The sequence below is a fragment of the Peromyscus leucopus genome, chromosome 4, assembly GCF_004664715.2.
Source record: "Peromyscus leucopus breed LL Stock chromosome 4, UCI_PerLeu_2.1, whole genome shotgun sequence".
NCBI lineage: Eukaryota > Metazoa > Chordata > Mammalia > Rodentia > Cricetidae > Peromyscus > Peromyscus leucopus.
In genome coordinates this window covers 76,715,285-76,735,502 of record NC_051066.1, presented here as the reverse complement: position 1 = coordinate 76,735,502, position 20,218 = coordinate 76,715,285, and the positions used below count along the sequence as shown (strand labels likewise).

The 20,218-nt window shown below is 46.5% G+C and overlaps 1 protein-coding gene across 3 annotated transcripts; it reads right to left on the bottom strand.

Moving 5' to 3' along the window:
• Positions 1–536: 536 nt before the first annotated feature.
• On the bottom strand, positions 537–18,621 carry Commd9 (COMM domain containing 9). 3 transcript variants are annotated; one of them, XM_037205040.1, is made up of 7 exons: positions 18,550–18,621; positions 7,653–7,778; positions 5,704–5,843; positions 3,343–3,377; positions 2,340–2,443; positions 1,447–1,461; positions 1,280–1,399 (listed from the first exon to the last, which is right to left on the bottom strand). In XM_037205040.1, exons 1-7 carry the CDS (start codon positions 18,598–18,600, stop codon positions 1,343–1,345), a joined length of 528 nt encoding a protein of 175 aa, XP_037060935.1. In that variant the 5' UTR covers positions 18,601–18,621; the 3' UTR covers positions 1,280–1,342. The 3 variants fall into 3 exon arrangements, with proteins under 3 accessions (XP_028750864.1, XP_037060935.1, XP_037060934.1); XM_028895031.2 differs by lacking the exons at positions 1,280–1,399; positions 1,447–1,461 and adding an exon at positions 537–1,273; XM_037205039.1 differs by having other exon boundaries at positions 1,280–1,461.
• Between the last annotated feature and the right edge of the window lie 1,597 nt (positions 18,622–20,218).

The following is a 20,218-nucleotide window of genomic DNA, read 5'->3' as shown; positions in this document are numbered from 1 at the left end:
ATTAAAAAAGGGAAGCAGGGGTGGGCAGGAATTGATCCTTAGAGGTCAAGTGCATCACCATCAAGAAGCAGGGCGGTCTTCCCAGCCTGGCTGCCTGGCTGCCAAGCCTATATTCTTCACCAGCGGGTGCTACCTCCTCCCTGCAGCACCCGACCCAACACACCCAACACACCCAACACACACGCACGCACGCACGCACGCACGCACCAACAAGGCTGCATGTGCTACTGTGGACATTGTTGAAGGAGTAAAGGTTCCCAGACACGGGCTCCTATGGCACGTGAGGCACGCGAGAGAGCTGTTCTCACGTGGCCAAACTCTGAGGAGTGCCTCTCCTGACTGTTAACCCTGTTTCTTTTGTTTTGCTTTGTTTTACCTGACGGACAACGGCAGGAGAGTGGTGAGGTTCATTAACTCTGCACTGGCTCCCACCACGCAGTTGTGAGCTTAGCTTGGAATTAAGAAGCTAAGGTCATTTGTCCAGATGAGAGGTAGCAAGGGCTGAAGACATCAACTCAAGTAAAAAGAATCAGGACCAGAATCATAAAACTGTTATTTATTTCCAACTTTTTCCACTTTCTCGCCAGGAGCAGTGGCAAATAGCAGGTTTCAGTTTTCTGGGCTGGCGCTGCGGCCCAGCAGGCTCACAGCTCAGGGGAGGCGCTGAGGGTCTCGCTGTGGTGCTGCCCGCACTCTGGTATGTCTGCCGGCCTCTCGGACAGACGGACGGACGGGCGAGCAGGCGCTGCTGGCCTCACCCGATTCCCTCCATGTACCCCAGGGCTGGAAAGGAACTCAGCTCTGAGTAGAGCTGGAGGGGAGCTCGTTAGGCAAGCTCCACAGTTTGGGCCGAGTTTCCCACAGCAGCAGGCACAGGCAGCTGATAGAAAGAACATGTTCCCTCACACAGCCACGGCAGGAAGTCAGCTCCACACGGGGCCTTCTCAGGAGTGGAGGCCCCTGCTCATCACCAGGAAGAGAAACAAACTGAGCAAGAGGAAGAATGGCATGGGTTCGGCTGCTCCCTTCCCCCACTGTGCCTTCCGAAGAGCAGCAGCCCCTCCATGCCGACATCTGCCCCGGCAGCCCGTGTGCTGAGAGCCGCACCGTCCCAGGTCGGGAGCTGGTTGGCCTATTTGTTGGCTACAGCGGAAAGCTGGTCCCGGATTCGGCCCAGACCATCTAACATGGTATCCAGCGTTTCTTTGCTCAGTTCCATGGTCACAGCCGAGATGGAGGGTTTGTCTCCACACAGACTAGGGTCTTCTTGGATCTGCAAGAAGAACATGGTCCCGAAAGTCAAAGGTGCCTGTCTTTCTTTCTCCCTGAAAGGGAGCCCTACTCAGTTCTGCTGGCTCCCGAAGAGAAGGTCGCTATTGAGTGCGCAGAGAATGCCAGCCTTCCACTGAAGAGAAGGTCGCTATTGAGTGCGCAGAGAATGCCAGCCTTCCACTTTAGCAGCTGGCAATGAAGGAGATGCTCTAAAGGCCTGGCTCACTTTCCTTTTCCACACTATGGGTGAGTGAAGGCTCACTTACCTCTGATGCTGGGTCTCAGCACTCAAGTGAGAAAACCCTACCCGTCTATACCGCACTTTAACGATGGGCTCCCTGGCATGCATAAAACAACTGGACACAGAAAAGTTCCAGATATACTTTTGATATTAAAGGAGGACATGAAATGTTACTATACGTTTGGGGTAGGGGTTGGTTTTTTGAGACAGGGTTTCACTGTGTAGCCCTGGCTGTCCTGGAACTCTGTACATCAGGCTGGCCTTAGACTCACAGAGATCCTCCTGCCTCTGCCTCCCGAGTGAGTGCTGGGATTAAAGGCGTGCGCCACCACTGCCAGCTTCTCCCACAGCCGGCCCCAAATGTTACTATACTTTGAAAGGGACCTGTTAAAGACACTTCCTCATCTTCTACAGATGTTGAAGAACATCTGGTAAAGGGGGTCTGGTAAAGTGGAATTACACTCTTCTAACTTCAAGTACACAAACCCTACAAAATGGGCATGTGCCTTTGCAGGGTCCCAGAACAGAACACTAAGATGGAGACAACAAGACAGGGCATGCGAATAGGAAAGTGAAATACTGACCGATCAACCGCCAACAGAAGCTTGGGCTTACTGCAACAGTGCCGGCCCAACTCTATTGGACAGGAAGCTGGTGAGAGGCTACCTGACAGATCCAGAGGGCTGGCTGACATCTACATGCATAGCCCTGCTGTTAAAGTCAGACACCTTCAGACACCAGCACATCACTGAAGAAACACAATGCCCTGCACCTGTCATTCTGAACCCCCGCTTTTACTATTTCATTATGACCACAGTGGGCATACCTTCATCTGGAGCAGGCAGGTGGGGACGGCCATGCGGCTGATGCTGTCTGAGGAGGTTTTGATGTCCACTCTCCAGTCCAGGTCCAGCAGGCGCGGCAGAGAGACTGGAGGGGACGGTTTTGGTCAGGGCTTCTACAACCTGTCTCTCCTGAGCTTTGATTCAATGACAGGGGGCTGTAGGCCTGCGGCCACCTGTCCTTAGCGCTGACTCCCAGTGGGTGCATCTGCGACACCCACACCCACACTCTGGATGTCGGGGGAGAATGACAAGTGACACACGGCAGAGAGGTGGCCATGGCCTGAGTCAGAGAGAGGGCAGCTTCAGTGACCGTGCTAGAGACCTGGTTTATAGATGAAATGGCCTTCGTTTGAATGCGAGCCCCACACTTGCTGACCCCCTCCTCTAGAAGCCTGGACTGCAGGGGACTGGGAGGGCTGGGTGAGTCAGCGCAGACAGCTCCAGCTGGGCCTGGCTTAACCCAAGTGCAAGGGCGGTCACTCAGCAGCGCGCTCTTCCTAACCTCCAGGAGTAATTTCAATGACTGAGCTTCCCTTTTGCAACTCAATACACACACAATTCTGTTTATATTCATTGTACAGGGGGCTGTGTTCCATAAGGTCACTGTCACGTGCATCTATGTTGAGCACAGCACACCCTGTACCCACTTCCTTCCTTCTCCTCCTTCCTATTAGCCCGCTTTGCTCCCCTCTCAATTTTTTTTTGTCTTAACTGACACATACTTTCTGCTTAGGAATTTCTGTACGTTTTAGCAACTTGCTTCCATCATCATCATCATCATCTTCAAGAGGGAAATTTAAAAGGCACACCACAGAGTGTGATTTGGGGTTAGAATAGTTCTCTTTGGTCTGTGGTTAAGTTCCTGGTCGGGGGATTCAGAGCTGGCACTGAGGAGGGGGGGGGGGGTGGGGGGGAGTAGGGGAGGACAGGGGAAGGCAGGGAAGGCAGGGGAAGGCGGCGGGTGGGGTGGGGTTCTGTACTCACTCTGGTTTGCTTGGGCTTCAGATCTCCAAGTCGATCTGTTTGAAGGAAGAGATGAGGACGAAACAGTGGAAACGCAAAGAAAAAAAGCCTTCTGATAATGAGGGACCCGGCTTGTGGCCGCTCACCCTGAAAGGGCTTCAAAAACCCCTCCTACTGAAGGCAGCTTATCATTGTTTTGCAAAGCTCAGTGAGGGCAAGGCCCAAGCGCTGAGAGTTTTCATAGCTCAGAACACAAAAAACATAAAACACAACAACACAAAAGGCCTAAGGTAAACACACTTGCAGCCCTAACGGAGGACCTAAAGAGAGGACTAAGTCCTGCAAGCCGCCCTCTGACCCCATGGCACCATGGCATGCCCCACAGCCCTCCACATAAATACCTGTAATAAGACAGTATAGAATGTTTACTGTGTCGCACACAGTCTTATTGTGCCACTGGTCTCAAAGACAAACAGAAGAGGCCAATCCACTCTCCCCTCCCTGAGCAACTGCTACGAGAGCTGCACCTTACATAAAACACCCCACACACGCCTCACAATGCTAGAGCAAGCGGCCCCAGAGTGAGGTGCCAGGCAGACAGAATAGAAAGTGGTCACACGTGAGAGTTCTAACTCGGCAACAAAGCCCTGGGAAACAGCCATTACCAATAACCGCTGCGCGACTCCTTAAAGCTTTTGGCTAAACAACAATCATTTCTATTTAAGATTCGTGTTGAAAAGCATCTTCCCAGCTTAGAAAATACAGACAATTCGTAAGAGAAATTAAAAATGACCAATAAACTCAGGAAAAAGACAACCAAGATCTCTAATTTCAAAAACCTAGGAGCTAAAATGAAAGCCAAAACACACAGAAAATGAAAAAAAAAAAAAAAAAAAAAAAAAAAAAAAAAAAAAAAAAAAAAAAAAAAAAATGAGGTTCCATTTCCCATTCACAGAACTGGGGAAAGAAAAGTAAGGAGAAATTGTCTCGGTGCTGGGAGGCCAGGTTTTGGGGTGCATGCCTCTAATCCAGCAGCACAAACAACAGACTCCGCATGCAAGGCTAACCTGGGCTACACAAAGAAACCTAGTCTCAAAAAAAGGGGTGGGGTTGGAACAATGTTTTTGGTAGCCAGCTTGACAATATAAGGCAAAGCCCAGTATGTCCCGCTATGTGCAAGGCTTTTAAGTCAGTAAGTGAAAAACTGAATATATAACGAAGTTTCTATTGCAAATAGTCTTTGGGAGAAACTGCCAATACCTTAAATGGCTAACCTTAAAGAATTGTTAAAAATTATACCAAATTCCTCCATGTGCTAGAATATATTTTACATTTAACTATTAAACATGACCCTAAGGGTAAACATTTACAGAAGTGTCATCAATATTAATACTGTTTGCTAAAAATAAGCAAGCTATAAAATGGCAAAATCCTGTTCGTTAAAAATCAAACCATAAGATCAGCTTCTCTATATATACACTAAAAGAAACTGTTGTTCAAATCTTAGATGGTCTTCTAATAAAAAACTCAGAGCCAGATATTGGGGTGAAAGCTGAAAGAGCAGAGCAAGCCACAGCCAACCTCACCTCACCAACTCCTCAGCTGATCCTGTTTTCTCAGACTAAAAGCCTCTGAGTCCTCACCTGAAAGGGTCTCAGCTGAACTGCCTTAGTTCCTGTTTCTTCATGCCTTATAGAATTTCTCCGCCCTGCCATCACTTTCTGGGATTAAAGGCATGTGTGCTTCCCAGTACTGGGATTAAAGGTGTGTGCCACCACTGCCTGGCTCTGTTTCCAGAGTGGCCTTGAACTCTCAGAGATCCAGATGGATCTCTGCCTCCAGAGTGATAGGATTAAGAGTGTGTGCCACTACTGTCTGGCCTCTCTGTCTAATCTAGTGGCCCGCTCTGTCCTCTGATCCTCAGGCAAGCTTTGTTAGGGTACACAATTTATCACCATGAGAAACAGCAGCCAGGGTCTCACCTTCAAGCTAGGAGTGGTAGCACAAGCCTATAAGCCCAGCACTTGGGAGGTGGATGTAGAAGGAACACAAGTTCAATGTCATCCTTGGCCACAAAGGGAGTTCAAGGCCGGCCTAAGCTACATTAGCCCCTTCCTCAAATAACAAAAATAAGTAAACAAATAAATGGCTTTCCATAAGAAATGGATGCAGCTAACCTCTGAGTGTGGGGTTACAAGCATCTTATTTTCTTCCGTCATTTATCTGCATGCATTTTCACCCACACGTGTACATTATTTCTAGGCTTTGTGTCTATAATAGAATATATAATATACTAACGGTAATGACGAGAACATGAATAGTACAAGAACAGTGATAACAAGAAACATGCAAGTTAGAAGGGACTCTCAGGAACACACTTACATGTGCTCCAGGACGATTTTTGTCAGCAGGTTTTTGAGGTTTTGGTGGAAGTTTTCCGGAAAGAGAGCCAGAATCGCTTCTGCAGAGGACAGGTCACGGAATGCCACCAGCCTGGTGAGGCAGTGCAGAGCCTGGAGCAGCTGCAGGAGAAAGAGAGCACCCCGTAGCTGCAGGGCGGAGGCAGGAGGGTACAGGCACACACAGCGGGGCAGGGGTGGCGCTCAATACACTCGCCCGTGGGCACAGCACCACAGCCACATGCGTGGGTTTTCTCAAGTGTGGGGCCTCTGCAGGAGACGCTGACATCCCAGCTGCCTTTGCTAGTTCCCTGGCCCTTCTAGAAGACAGGTGCAGCTACCTGACCTAGGAAGCCATCAGCTTGTCAGAAACTTGTTAGCTGTGGGCAGAGCGAAAATATATCTTTTTGCCTTCTGTGGAAGAATCTGACCTTCACTTAACTTTGTGATGCCGTTTCCCTGGTAACCTGAGAGACGTGCAAAGCCAGCTGAGTTACTAGGCAACCCTGTATTGGCCTAATGCCTCTGGACTAAGAGGGCTGTGTAAACACTAGGCCATACTTCCATGAGTGAGGCTGCACCCTTTTTGCAAGAATCGGAGCCTGTGCTTATTGGGTTGTTAGAGAAGACATCGATGCCCCTAAAGTGGAAGGCACCATAGGTCCTTACCCTTAGCTGTCACCTGGAAGATCAAAGCAAAACAGCTCCTGGCCAGTGGGTGACTCCCTCTGTGAAAGAGGAGTCTTGGACCCTGCCTTGCTATGTGTTCCGACTTACACCCTTGTAGACACTGCCTAGCAAACACAGGGCTTCTGCCCAGCGGCCCAGCGCTCTATCCTGAGGCTGCCCTCCCCGCAAATGTCCTTGTAGAGCTGCAGCCGACTGTAGCTTGGAGCTCACTTAGGAATATAATGATGCTTAGCTGAACCCAAGAAAGCTCTCTGGAGGTGACTGTTTCTCTGCTTTGCGGCTCTCTCTGATACCATGGGGGTTGTCTGACTATAAATGACTATAAACCCAGAAGCAAAGAGAATCGAAGCTTCCAGCAGTGACAGTGGGAGCTAATGCCACAGCAGTGACCACTTCGTCAATGTGCTTTGTGATGGGCTTGTCTCCATCCACCTTCTCCTGACTCCTATCTCTGTTTTCCTAGAATCACCCAGCTGTACCCAAGTCCTTGCTTCAGCATTTATTTTAAGGGCATCCAAACTAAGTCCACAATCTTTCTTCTGCCTTTTACTTTCCTCTGGTTGATTTCCACAAATAAAGCTCTAGATTAAAGGCAAGTGACAACAGCAGGGCCATTTGGACGGAGACAGTCCTGTCAAGCACATCTGCCCCGGATGGACAACCAGGTCACTGCTGTGTAACTTAACATGAGTCACTCTGGCTTCCTCTTACCTGCCTGACGTAAATCACATGACCTGAGTAGAAGGCGTCACGGGGTGGAGAGACAAGAAGGGGGTGTGGGGAACACAGCATCCCTGAGGGAGCCTGATTGAGCCCAGCAGTGGGTACTCTCTAGTGCCACTCAGGCCTCGGTGCCCAGCTCAAAGATCTCTCTGCAAGGTCTGCCCACAGCCACTCAGGTGACAGTTAGTTCATCAGCATCCACAAGTCACATGCTGAGCACGAAAATCACAAAAGGTCGGGGTTTTTTTTATCCACACTGCCTAGGTAATAAGCCTGAAATGAAAATGGCCAGGAACTCTGGTTATTTATCATAAGGGGGCTTATGTGTCATAAGGAAAGGCTCAAAGACAGAATCCTTTGAATTCATTAATATTTTTACAAAACTGCGAAGGCTCGCTACAGTGTCAACGAATGTGTCAAAGAGAAAATGCCTTTGGGCGTGCAGCTGACTGGGAAGTCAAGAAAGAGGTGACAGGTGATAAGGACTGGCGGGTGACAGTCACTTCTCACCACACTTACTTGCTCGGCCTCCTCCTGGGTCACAGACAAGCTGGAACATGTACTATCCAAGAGTTTCGGTGAGTCAAGGGCTGAACTGGAAAAGCTTTCTTGGCACAGTTGTCGGACAACGTCTTTCGAGGAGGCCTAGGAGTTAATTTACAGGTGGAAAGTCCACCAAGTTAGACTCTGCAAACGTTTGTGTTGGTTCTTTTATGATCCTTTTGAGAGTGTCTTAACACTGAAGATCAGAGGACACGTCTGCTTCTGGGGAAGTAGACTGGACGCCCCTTTCCCTATTCTTCCTGCTGAGAACCAACACCCCTGGGCACTCAGGGAAAACAAACATAACTCTGGATGGAGGAGAAGGCAGACCTGCTAGGATGAGGCCCAGGGAAAGCCACAGTACTGGAGTTCTTGGTTTCCCTTTGCCTGACCCCAGACCTTACCCTAGAGGGGCAGCCTCCTAAGACAGAAAATGTTTAGACAGTAAACTACTCTACTTCAGCCCCAACGACAGTCACATAAAGAACTGTGAACACACATCACCCAGGCTGGCAATGGCTGAGAGGAAGCCTCTCCATGAGCAGCAAGTCCCGTGAGCCTACAGCAAGGAATCCCAGCATCTGTTAGGTTGGACTGAGATGGCTATTCTTAGTTTTCAACTTGACTATATCTGGAATGAACTACAATCCAGAAATGGAGGGCACACTTGTGATCTGGATCTTGAGGCAGGAAGGCACACCTTTAATCTGGGCCACACCTTCTGCTGGGAATCTATATAAGGACCATGGAAGAAGGAGGGATTGCTCGTTCTTCTGCTTGCCTCGCCTTGCCAGCACATCCATTCCCTCACTGGCATTGGAGCCTACTTCCCCAGGATTCCAGCATATGCAGAAGACCAGCTGAGACACCCAGCCTCGTGGGACTGAGCACCTACTGGATTCTTGGACTTTCCATTCACAGCTAGCCATTATTGGACTGTAGCCTGTAAGTCATTCCAATAAATTCCATATATATCTCTCGAGGAGAGAGAGAGAGAGAGAGAGAAGAGAGAGAGAGAGAGAGAGAGAGAGAGAGAGAGAGACTCTATAAGTTCTGTGACTCTACAGGTGGTATCCAGGAAAGATAAGAGGGGATCTTGGATCTTCATTCCCACTGGCCTGTAACAAGCCACACTACCCTGTGGGGAATCTGGACTTCTACTTCCAGGTAGGATTAATGAGGTTTCTCTTGCTGTAGTAAGATAGTGACCAAAACCAACTTGGGGAGGAAAGGGTTAATTTGGGCTTACAGGTTACAGTCCACAATCAGGAGAAAGCCAAGGCAAGAATCTGGAGGAAGGAACTTTAACCAAAGGCCATGGAGGAGCAATGCTTACTTGTTCCTCATGGCTTGCTTCGTCTGCTTGGCCATGGAGGAGCAGCTTCCCAGCCTGTTCCCCATGGCTTGTTCCCCTCAGTCTGCTTTCTCGAGACCACCCGCCCAGGGCCAGCACCACTCTCAGTGGCCTGGGCACTCCCACATCAATCATTGATCAAGGGAATGCCCTTGTCTATAGGCCAGTCTGACAGAGGCATGATCTCCATTGGAATCCCCTCTTTCTAGATGACTCTATCTCGAGTGTGCTTGTGTCAAGTTGACAAAAGATGCCCCTTTTCTGTCTTAGCAGTGTCGGGGAAAGCCAGCTAAAGCAAGATTTAAATACTACGCACAGTCTCAGAACATTACAGGAACATGTCCAGGCTCTAATAAACATCACCCGTGTGACCAGAAACCAGGAGGCTTTCAAGATGGATGAAAAGGTGGAGGGAATGGATGTCACAGGAAGCTGAGGAAATAAGATCAGAAGTTGCATGTCAACTTGGGCTACATGATGGGACAGTCTCAGAAGACGTTAAAATGATCTGACCAAGATTTTGAAGCAGCTATGATTGCAATATTCCATTAATTAAAAACATGCCTGAAACAAATAAAACGACTGGCAAAACAAAACAAAAAAAAACCAGAAGGCAACAATAATATAATGCAAACAAAATGAAAAATACCGGAGACACAACCCAAACAAACACTCAGAGAACAAACCCAGCTCAGCAACATGGAAGGGACAGTGAAGAATTGATAGATGGAGGACAGCCCATTATATGAAATTACCCAGCCTGAACAGAGGAAGAATGGACTGAAACTAATCAACGAGGCCTTGGTGGTCTGCAGGGCTCCACAAAAGATCTAACAAGTGTACCAATTAAGTCATGCAAGGAGATAAAGAGGAAAGGGAAAATAGATGATAGATAGATTGACAGATAGATAGATAGATAGATGATAGATAAGAGATAGATGATAGATAACAGATAAATGATAGATAGATAGATATGGATAGATAATAGATGATATAGATAGATAACATTTAGGAAATAATAGAACATATTAAACTTTCCAAATTTAATCAGACTTAATGGTAAATGTTTCAAGAAACCAAGTAAACCCTAAAGAGCATAATTTAAAAACCTCACACCAAGACACACCAGACATTAAACTTAAAAAAGTGAAACACACAAAAAACTTGTAAGCAGTGTGAGAAACACCCAGAATGTCAACAGCTTTCATGTCAGAAAGGCAAGAGAGACTATTTCTCAGGTATGGAACGTACTGTTGCCCTGGAACCCTCTGCTAGCGAAACTTCCTTCAGGAATGAAAGAAAACCAAGATAATCTGTCAGAAGCTCTGCCATGAAGACTGGCTATAGCAAGTTCTTCAACAGAGAAGGAATGAGTGAAATGTGTGTGTGTGGGGGGGGCCACTGTGACCTGACTGAAACTATCTTGGGTCATCACTGCCATACTGCCCCAGACAGCCTGGCCTCTTCCTTGCATGCTGGGGATACACAGGACCATGAGAGCGGAATGTGAGCTCTACAAGCTGATCCTGGCACCATCAGCATCAACAATGTGCAGGACACTTTTCTTTAGTTTTCTGCCACCTTCTGACCATAGCAGTCAGTGCTTTTATAGATTTTCCTAGAACATGAAGATAGAAAAGAACAAGCAAAGATGTAAAAAAAAAAAAAAAAAAATACATTTTCTAAATTATACTGGAAGGCTAAGCAAAAATTATACCATTGTTTGGTGAAGCTTCAAATGTAATGCAGATATTTAACACAAATGTGTTATAATTAGACTTCATCCAAGCTGATAAAATGAGGACACCAACAGACTATGATAAACTATATACACACAGTGTGACTAGAAGGCTCTATTAAAAGTGCATTTTAGAAACCCAGATAATGTAGAATTCTGTGTGTAAATGTACATGCATACATGGTGCATGTGTGTGCATGCATGAGTATGTGTGCACGTGCGTGAATGTGTGTGTGTGTGTGTGTGTGTGTGTGTGTGTGTGTGTGTACCAGAGAGAGGATGTCCACTGTCCTGCTTCATCACTCTCCTCTTATTCCCTTGAGACTAGGGAGCTAGGCCAGCAGCCTGAACATCCATCCCAGAGACCCTCTTGTCCTGATCTCTACAGTGAACTTGGAGCTAGGCCAGCAGCCTGAACATCCCAGAGACCCTCTTGTCCTGATCTCTACAGTGAACTTGGAGCCAGGCCAGCAGCCTGAACATCCCAGAGACCCTCTTGTCCCTGCTCTCTACAGTGCTGGGATCACAGTAAGTGGCTGTGCGGCCATGCATAGCCTTTTGAGTGTTGGGGATTCAGACTCTGGTCCTCATGCATGCACAGCAGGCACTGTTATCCATTCATCCACCTTCCCAGCCCCTAAAGTAGAATTCTTTTTAAAATGTTCAAATAACCCATGGGAAAGTGGAGAAATGTAAAAAAGAAAAATAAACTAAAGAATGAGCAGAAAACCAGCAAGAGCAGTGAAGCCCTAGCATGGTGGTATTTGTATTAACTCCAAGTGACCTAATATTCTAACTGAAATAGAAAAATGGACAGAGTGGATGAAAAATATTAAATGCTGCATACACGGATCTGGCAGCATTTAATAATCTGCCAGTGGATGGGCAGGCTAAGAGTGGACGGATGAATAGAGAATGCCATTCAAACATCAATCAATGGAAAGCAGGGATGGCCACATTGGTAACAGGTAAAGCACACTTCACAAAGAGAAAACTATCAGGACAGTCTTATAAAAGGCTGTAAGATGTTGTCCACTAAGAAGACACCAGAATGTGTACACAACCAACAAGAGGACTGCAGACCACGAAGCAGTAACTGACAGACGTGTAAGGAGAACGGGTGACTTCCCAAAGGGAACAGGCACAGCGACACCCCTCCTTCAGCAACCGACAACCAGCCAGCGATGAAACAGGAAGAGGAATTAAGCAGCACCATCCATCACTCTAATTGACATCCGGGGGCCACTCCCCAATAAGAGGACAGGGGAAGTGGGTGAAACAAAGAGCTGGCAGGAATGACAAGCCAGACATCGAAAGGATAAGGGAGGCTACACGCAGACCTGACGGCTTCCACAAATGGACCAATTACTCAAAAACCCCGTCACAACGCCCCGCATGTGCAACAGATACACAATAGCTGTCACTACTCAGGAAATTGAATCCACAGCATTAACTCAAAAGAGAAATCTCTAGACATATACATCTTCACTGGAGAATTCTAACAAACACTTCAAGATTAAAAATTCTATAAATCTCTTAGAAAACAGAGGGACAGTTTCCAATGCATTTTACTGGTGAAATTACCTTAATATTCAAACCAGATAGACAGTTCAAAAAAGGGAGAAGAAGGAGAAAGAGAGGAATAAAGACAATTACAGATCCTCATCCCCTCATAAAAACTGACACAGAAATTCTTAGCAAAATATTAACATATAGAAATGAGCAATATATATATTGGATTATACACTACAGCCAGATGGGTTGTAAACCAGGGATATAAATCTGGTTAAGTATTTGAAAAATCTATGTAACTCACAATTTTTACAGATCAAAGAAGGAGGAATCACACAATCTCAAACAAACCAAGAAAAATGTTTGATGAAATTAAACACCAAGTTTTCACATAGACAAACAGAGACACCCCTCTCCACTAAGGAGATGGTTTGGCAGGTCAAGAAAGGCATGAGCTGGGGACCTGAGCTTGCTTCCCAGAACCTACGTGGTAGAAGGAAAGAGCCAACTACTGCAAGTTGCTGTGGAATAATCCTCCTGTGCACTGCGAATATCTATTACTCTCATTGGTTAACAAAGAACTGACTGGCCGGTAGCCAGGCAGGAAGTCTAGGCAGGACAGCCAAACTGAGAATGCTGGGAGGAAGAAGGGCGGAGTCAGTGGAGTTGCCAGGAGACCCAGAGGGAGCGAGATGTGCTGGAGGACAGGTAAAGCCACAAGCCATGTGGCAATACACAGATAAGTAGAAATGGGTTAGTTTCAGGTGCAAGAGCTAGTTAGTAGTAAGTCTGAGCTATTGGCCGAGCATTTATAATTAATACTGAGTCTCTGTGTCAGTTATTTGGGAATTGGAGGATGGGATAGAAACTTCCACCTACAGCAAGTTGTCTTCTGATCTCCACACCTGAACCATGATGTGTGTCTGTGCATGCATTCTGTAAAAACGCTCTAGTTAACAACCTCTACTATGTCCAGCATAGCTGGGTTCTGGAAACCTGACTGGGGTAATGAGGGAGTGAAGAGAGGAGTCACACAGACATGTGTACAGAAAGTCTGGGACTGAGTGGGTTGTACTCACTCTGATAGAGTGGCACCATCTACTATGTAACAACACGGACCCTCGGCCTGTTCATCACTTACAGCAGGGGGAGAGGGGTTAGCTAGTCTCCATAGGCAGGAAGAAGCTGCAGTGGATGCTTTTGGAACATCTGTCAGCATCTGCACACAGACCAAAGGCGTTGGCAAGTCCCTGAGCCTGAGCCAGTGAAGGTTTTGCCAATTCCCATGAGTTTGAGGCCTTGGAGTCCTTGTCAATAATACACATTCTCTCAGGACTTCATCTGCTCCTTACATCTTCATCAGGGCTTCTATGAGCCCCATAAACACACGAGTAGTCAGTGTCTGTCCTTGCCTGTTTACTCTCGCCACTCTTCCGAGAAAAACCCCGAGAGCTCCAGAAAAAGGAAAGAAGGAACTGAAGGCTATGCAGACTACATAGAAGACTTAAAAGTCTCTGCTGATAAACATGATCTTCTATGTGGATACACCAAATCACCAAAACCTAGTATAAGTGAATTCAACAAGTTTGGACATACAAAATCAACACACAAATGCCAGCTTTATTTCTACACAGACATTCTTTGACTTAGCATGGGATTACATCAGCCTTGCCTTTAAAATACTCTAATTAGAATATACATATAGTACACCTTAACCTACGGAACATTGTGGTTTGGCGATGGTATACTGGATAGTAGTGTTCTTGTTTCCACTGAATGCTGCCTAGCTCACTGGGTGCTGAGGAACTGCCACCTGTCATTTCAAGTATCTGCCCCAGATGCTGCAAGCCAGGAGATGATCTAAATCCAAGGTATGGTTTGACCCAATGCTATTACTTCCACACTGTTGTAAGGTCAGCATTCAAACATTGAATCATCTTAACTCGGAATAATGGACAGATGTTTCTCAGAGAAAATGTCACCTTTCAAAATACAAAGCAAAGGCTACTGTGATGATGAGCAAGGACTGTGCTCCAGCTTCAGTGCCCTGGCTTTGGCCTTAACTATTATTAACTAGTGTATCAATATTTTCACAGGACTATTGGGTATCTTCTCCCATCTACAATTCTGAGAAGAGCATTCTAGTATGTTCTGGCTCCTCATCTCCCCACTTCCCTTTCTTCCACCCTCTCCTTTTCCTCCCTCCCCTCCCTCTTTTCTTTCTTGAGAGTGTATCTTCTGCTCATTCTGCTTTGTATCCCAGTACTCCAGGAAGACTGTCTTGGTTTGCTTTCCATTGTTGTGATGAAACATGGGCCAAAAGCTTGGGAGAAAGGGTTTTTTCATCTCACAACTCTCAGGTCATGCTCTTATCACTGAGAGAAGTCATGTCAAGTTATATGCACATAATTTTTAAAAGCGTCCTTTGCAATTGGTCAAAGAATGAGAACTTCTGTGCTGCAACTGCACATTGCAGACAAAAGAGCTCAGAAAAGGTGAAATAAATATGGAGACATATCAAGTTTATGTACTGGGAGATTCAACATTTCAAGGAGGGCAAATTCCCCTAATTGGTTAAAAACAATTCCTATCAAAATCTAAGCAAGTTCATTTTAGATATAGCAAACAACATTTAAAAATATATGTATGCTGAAATGTTAACTGTTTTTTATTATCTACAGTGGCTTCCCCTTAAGCAACAGCTTCCACCACAAGGGCCGAAGCCTGGGGGGATTCTGTTCCTCAGGCACCGACTCTTCCAAAGTTACTAAGGGAAACTTTATCTAAATCTAAAGAATTTACAATTCAAGGTCTGAGGTAGAATTCTGCTCCCTCAGAGAGGCTGAATAGCAGGTAGCTAATCTTCTCCCTTTGCTAGTGGCTTCCAAAATACCCAGTGTCCTTCTCTCAGCCCCCACTTAAAAAACCATTGCTACACTTGGTTCCTCCTTACCAGTTCCTGTCAGCTACTTGCTGACTCAGCCTCCTGCTCACAGGTTAATTTTATTTAATCAAACACATCTTTGAATTGTTAACAAAAGCAGTAGGGAAAAATGCAACACACTTTTAAAATATTCCCCAACATTAAATGGCAATGGAGTTAGAGCAGCTAAAGCAACGTGTGCAAGTGTGTGTGTGTGTGTGTGTGTGTGTGTGTGTGTGTGTGTGTGTGTGTGCGCGCGCGTGTGCATGCTCACTTACCTGTGAATGTGTTGGGAGATGCATGTGCACAGGCATGTGCATGAATGTCGAGGCAGAAACAATCTCATGGTGGCTCCTCAGGCGCCATCCACCTTGCTTCTTTGAAACAGGTTCTACCATCGGTCTGGACCAGCCAAACAGCCCAGACTGCCCAGCCTTCCCCAGCTGTACCTCCCCAGTACTGGGATTGCAAGTGCACACCATCACGTCGGCTTTTTCACGTGGGGTCTCGCTATTACACTCACATCCCCATGCTTGCCTAACACATGATTGACTGATTGAGCCATCTCCCCAGCCAAAGCAATTCTGAGAAAAAAAGAATAAAGTAGGAAGAACTGGTCTGATTTCAAGATTTATTATACAGTTAGAGCGATCAAGCCTGGGCATATTCAGAGGGAAGAGCTCATAGATCAAGGAAACAGAGAACCCTGAAACAAACCTACACAGATATGCCCAAAGGATTCTTGAATTGCAAAAGTAATTCAGCATAGGAAAATTTGTCTTTTTAACAAACGGTACTGAAACAATATGACATTAAGAAAGCACACTCAACCTAAGTATCACACATTTTATACAAAATTGGCCCAGTATGGATCACAGAGTGAAATGTAAAAGACAGATACAGGGCTGGGGAGGCGGCTTAGTGGATAAAGCAGTTGCTGCACAGCCTGATGACCTAATTGGGATCCCCAAAACACACACAAAAGCTGAAGCACGACATATGCCTGCAATCCCAGGGCTCCTGTCAGACAATGATAGGCAGGAGAATTCCCAGAAGCTCCTGGGCAGTGAGGCTGGTGTATGCTGCAGTAACTGATGAGAAAGATCCTGTCTCCAAAGAAGACTGAAGACAAGGACTGACACCCAAGGCTGTCCTTTGACCACACGCGCGCGCGCACGCACGCGCACACACACACACACACACACACACGCGCGCGCGCGCACACACACACACACACACACACACACACACACACACACACACTGAGACCCAAGACACATTTATGAGAACGATTCAGATAGGATATAGAGAAAACCCCGAATGATGATGCTGGTACAGGTGTAATGTAAAGTAGTACAGGCACACCGGAAAAGTTTGGAGATGTCTTTAAACCATGCAACTTCCAGATGACCTAGCAACCTTATCTGTAATATCTGGAAATACTCTACCTGTCTTTCAATAGACCAATGAGCTGACAAAGAGAATACAGTACAGAATACTTCTAAGCAGTAAAGGGAGGCAACTGTTGACACACATGATTCATATGATTCTCTAGAGCAGTGGTTCTCCACCTTCCTAATGCCGTGACCCTTTAATACAGTTCTTCGTGCTGCGGTGACCCCCCAACCATAAAATTATTTCATTGCTACTTCATAACTGTAATTTTGTCGCTGTTCTAAACCATAATGTAAACGTATGATATGCGGGATATCTGATGTGTGACCCTGCTCTAGAGAATTAGGCTGAGTGAGGAAAGCCAATCCACAAGCATCATCTACAGTGAGATGTAAAAAAGTTCTTGAAATGAAAAACAATGACAGAAGAACACAGAAGTGTAAAGGAGGTCTGGAAGCCAACTGCAAGTGAGCATGGCCGTAAGACACCAGCACAGGGCTCTGACACTGATAGAAATGCCTTGTAGTTTAGTCAAAGTCATTTACATTGACTGTATCAATGTATCAACTGTGATATTGTTCTGTAGATTCTCAGGAAGTCACCATTAGGGGACACTTGACAAAATGTAAATGGCATCTCTCTGCATATTTCTTACAACTATGTGACTCTATAGTTAACTTACAATAAATTTTAATTAAAAAAAATAGAAATAGCAAGAAAATGAACGAGCTACTGCTGCACAATCACGCCTGAGAGCCAGATGTGAAAATGAATATGCTGACGTGTTCCATTTTTGTAAAGTTCACATATGAGCAATATTAAATTAACTGTGTCAGAAGCAATGCACTACTGGGAAGTAAGGGGCAATGAAGGACTTCTGGGGGTACTGCTGTCTCAGTTTGTGATCTAGTGTTGGCTACAAGTATGTAGTCAGTAAGTGATGCCCTCATGATTTCTGCATTTTCAATATCTACATCACGTACTTTTTTTTTTTTAAGTTTACCAAGGGAAACGAAATGTCCCAAGCTAAGCAGGCATGGAGAAGGAATGATTCAAGTCGACCACAATGAAGGTTAAAGGCTGGGCATGAGAACTCTAGGTTTCTAGTCACAACTGTTACACTAATGTACTTCTTCAGCACATACTAGGTGTCAGGTGTTGTACAGCTTGTTGGGATACACTTGTGAACAACAAACCCTCCCGGAGTGGACCAAGCAAAGGCTTACTGCGGAGGTGTATGCTTACTGCGGAGGTGTATACTGGAGAGGGCTGATGATGATACTGTCGTGAGTATCATTACTGGCCTTCAACTAGAGAAGAGAGAAGAAAGGAAAACAAAAAGAAAGCCATGTTCCTCAGAAAGACTATAAACAGATGCGTGATGCTGGCTAGTGATAAATTCTAGGAGGGAAGGCAAACCTACCCTTCCAGAGAGTAATTCAAACTTGACGAGGTCTCCAGAAGAATGTCCCTTTCAACCTTACAACCTTACCAAAGACGATCAGGAAAGTGTCTCAGCCCTCACACAGGCCAAAACTGGACCTCAGTGGGACAGAACGCACACAACCCGGGGCTGGGCCGATGAGAGGGGCAGAATTTCTCTGACAGTGTGGGCAGAGACCTGGATGAAATGGGGAACTGATTGCCATCCCAGTGCTCCAGTCCGGAAAACCACTCGAAGTCACGAATTCTTGGATGCATTCACATCGATTATCTATTTTTTAACTTCCACCGTAATATCAGGGAGTGATTAATTTTGTTGCTCCTGTTTAAAAGCTCAGAAAGGCTGAGCAACTTTCTCAGGGTCACACAGAGAAGTACTGGCTGGGGGCTGGAGGGGGGCGGAGCGGGAGTGCTCCAAGCCAGGGCCTGTTTATTCCCAATTCTTGCTTTGCACAAAGTCCCAGAGACTAAGGCAGCCGCCGCACGCGTCCCCACCCCTGCAAGATACCTTCAGCAGGCTCTGGAGGGCCGCGAAATGCTCCGCTGTCAGGGCCGCCATCTTTCTGGAGTCACGTGACAGTAGGAGCAAGCGGGGCGCGCCACATGACACCTCGTGGGACATGCTGGGAGTTGTAGTTCTTTACTGTGGCAGGCGGGGATGGCGTAAGAGTACTAGGGTGTGCAGAAGTCTCACTCCAGGATGGCTAAACTCAAGGACCAGAGGGCCGAGATGCTGGGAAAACTCGGGTGTAGGATGGTTTCCAGAGAACAACTGTCTGGACTTTCTAATTCAGGGAAACTGGTGTTGCCTTTGCCCTTCTGAGTAGGCTGGCTGATTTGGGGAATACATCTGCAGGCTTGGCAGGCACCTTGGCAATACAGACACCCAGAAATGATCAGCCTACTCTCCATCTGGATTTAAACGAAGCAGTGCCTATTTGAATACTTGGAATTCACACACACACATGCATGCATGCACACCTGCCGTATACTCTGAAAAAAAACGCCGTGCTCTTAGGCATATAGTTTCTTTTCTGTTTATGGAGAAGTAGGGGCTTGGCATTATAACTAGCCTTATCCAGAGAGCGAGGCCAAGTCATTTAGGGTTCTTAGTAACTTTCCTGTTTGAAGAACAGGCGATGGGAAAGGGGTCAGAAAGCAGGAAGGCATATATATGAAAGTATTACCTGTCTCAGCGCTGCTTGTCTCGGCCATGCTCTCCCTGGACTCTTTCCCTAGCGAGGGTCTCTTGCTCTGGGAACCCAGTGTTGAGGCTCATGCAGCAAGGAACTGAGGCCTGCAAATGCCTCCTTCCTTGGAGGCAGAACCTCGGGCCTCTAGAGAGTCTGAAAGCAGCAGTAGCCAGGCCAACAGCTAACTGCAACCTTGTTATGGGTTGAAATCTACCTGACAGGCTCACGCCATGACCACTTGGTCCCCAGCTTGGGGGGCTGTTTTGAATGTTGTGGAACCTTCAGGAACTGGGACCTGGCTAGCAAATGTCCCCTATTGGCAGGCCTTTGAGAGCTATACTACTTCTGGTCCTGGCCCGTGTGCTTGGTGTCTTTGTCTGCTACCCTGGGTAGAGCCTTGCTTATATATTACTGCCACCATGTTCTGCCATGTTGGATACAACTTCGCAAACCTCGAGCCAAAATGAGCCTTCCTCCTCTGAGTTGCTCCTGCCCAGTATTGTGTCATAGTGACATGACAGGGACCAATTCAAACTAGGAATAACTGAGTTCCACCTCTAGCTGCTACCGCAGGTGAACAAATGCCAGCCTTGCCGGGACCCACAGAAACCTCCTCCTGAGTCACAGATGAAGAAGCATGGGACTGTGGTCCCAAATTCACCCTCTGGGACTGAAACTAGAATATTCTTCCCACGGGCACAGCAGTGGGTTGCTGTAGTTCTTTGGCACAAACAAGATGTCCCCAGGTTTCTGTTAGAGGCTGTTCTGGTTTCCTGTGCCTGCCTGGACCTCCTGAGGTTGTCATCTGTGTCCTGCTGGCTGGGAGGCAGAACCACTCAGCTGAGCCATTCCGTGGTTTCTGGCCTTGAAATATTGTGTAAGATTTTTTTTTCCTTTTTTTTTTTTTCAGGCAATTTATTTTGTTCTATTCATTCACAGTTAATACAGAAAATACTTGGAAACATTTCCATATAATGTTTGACA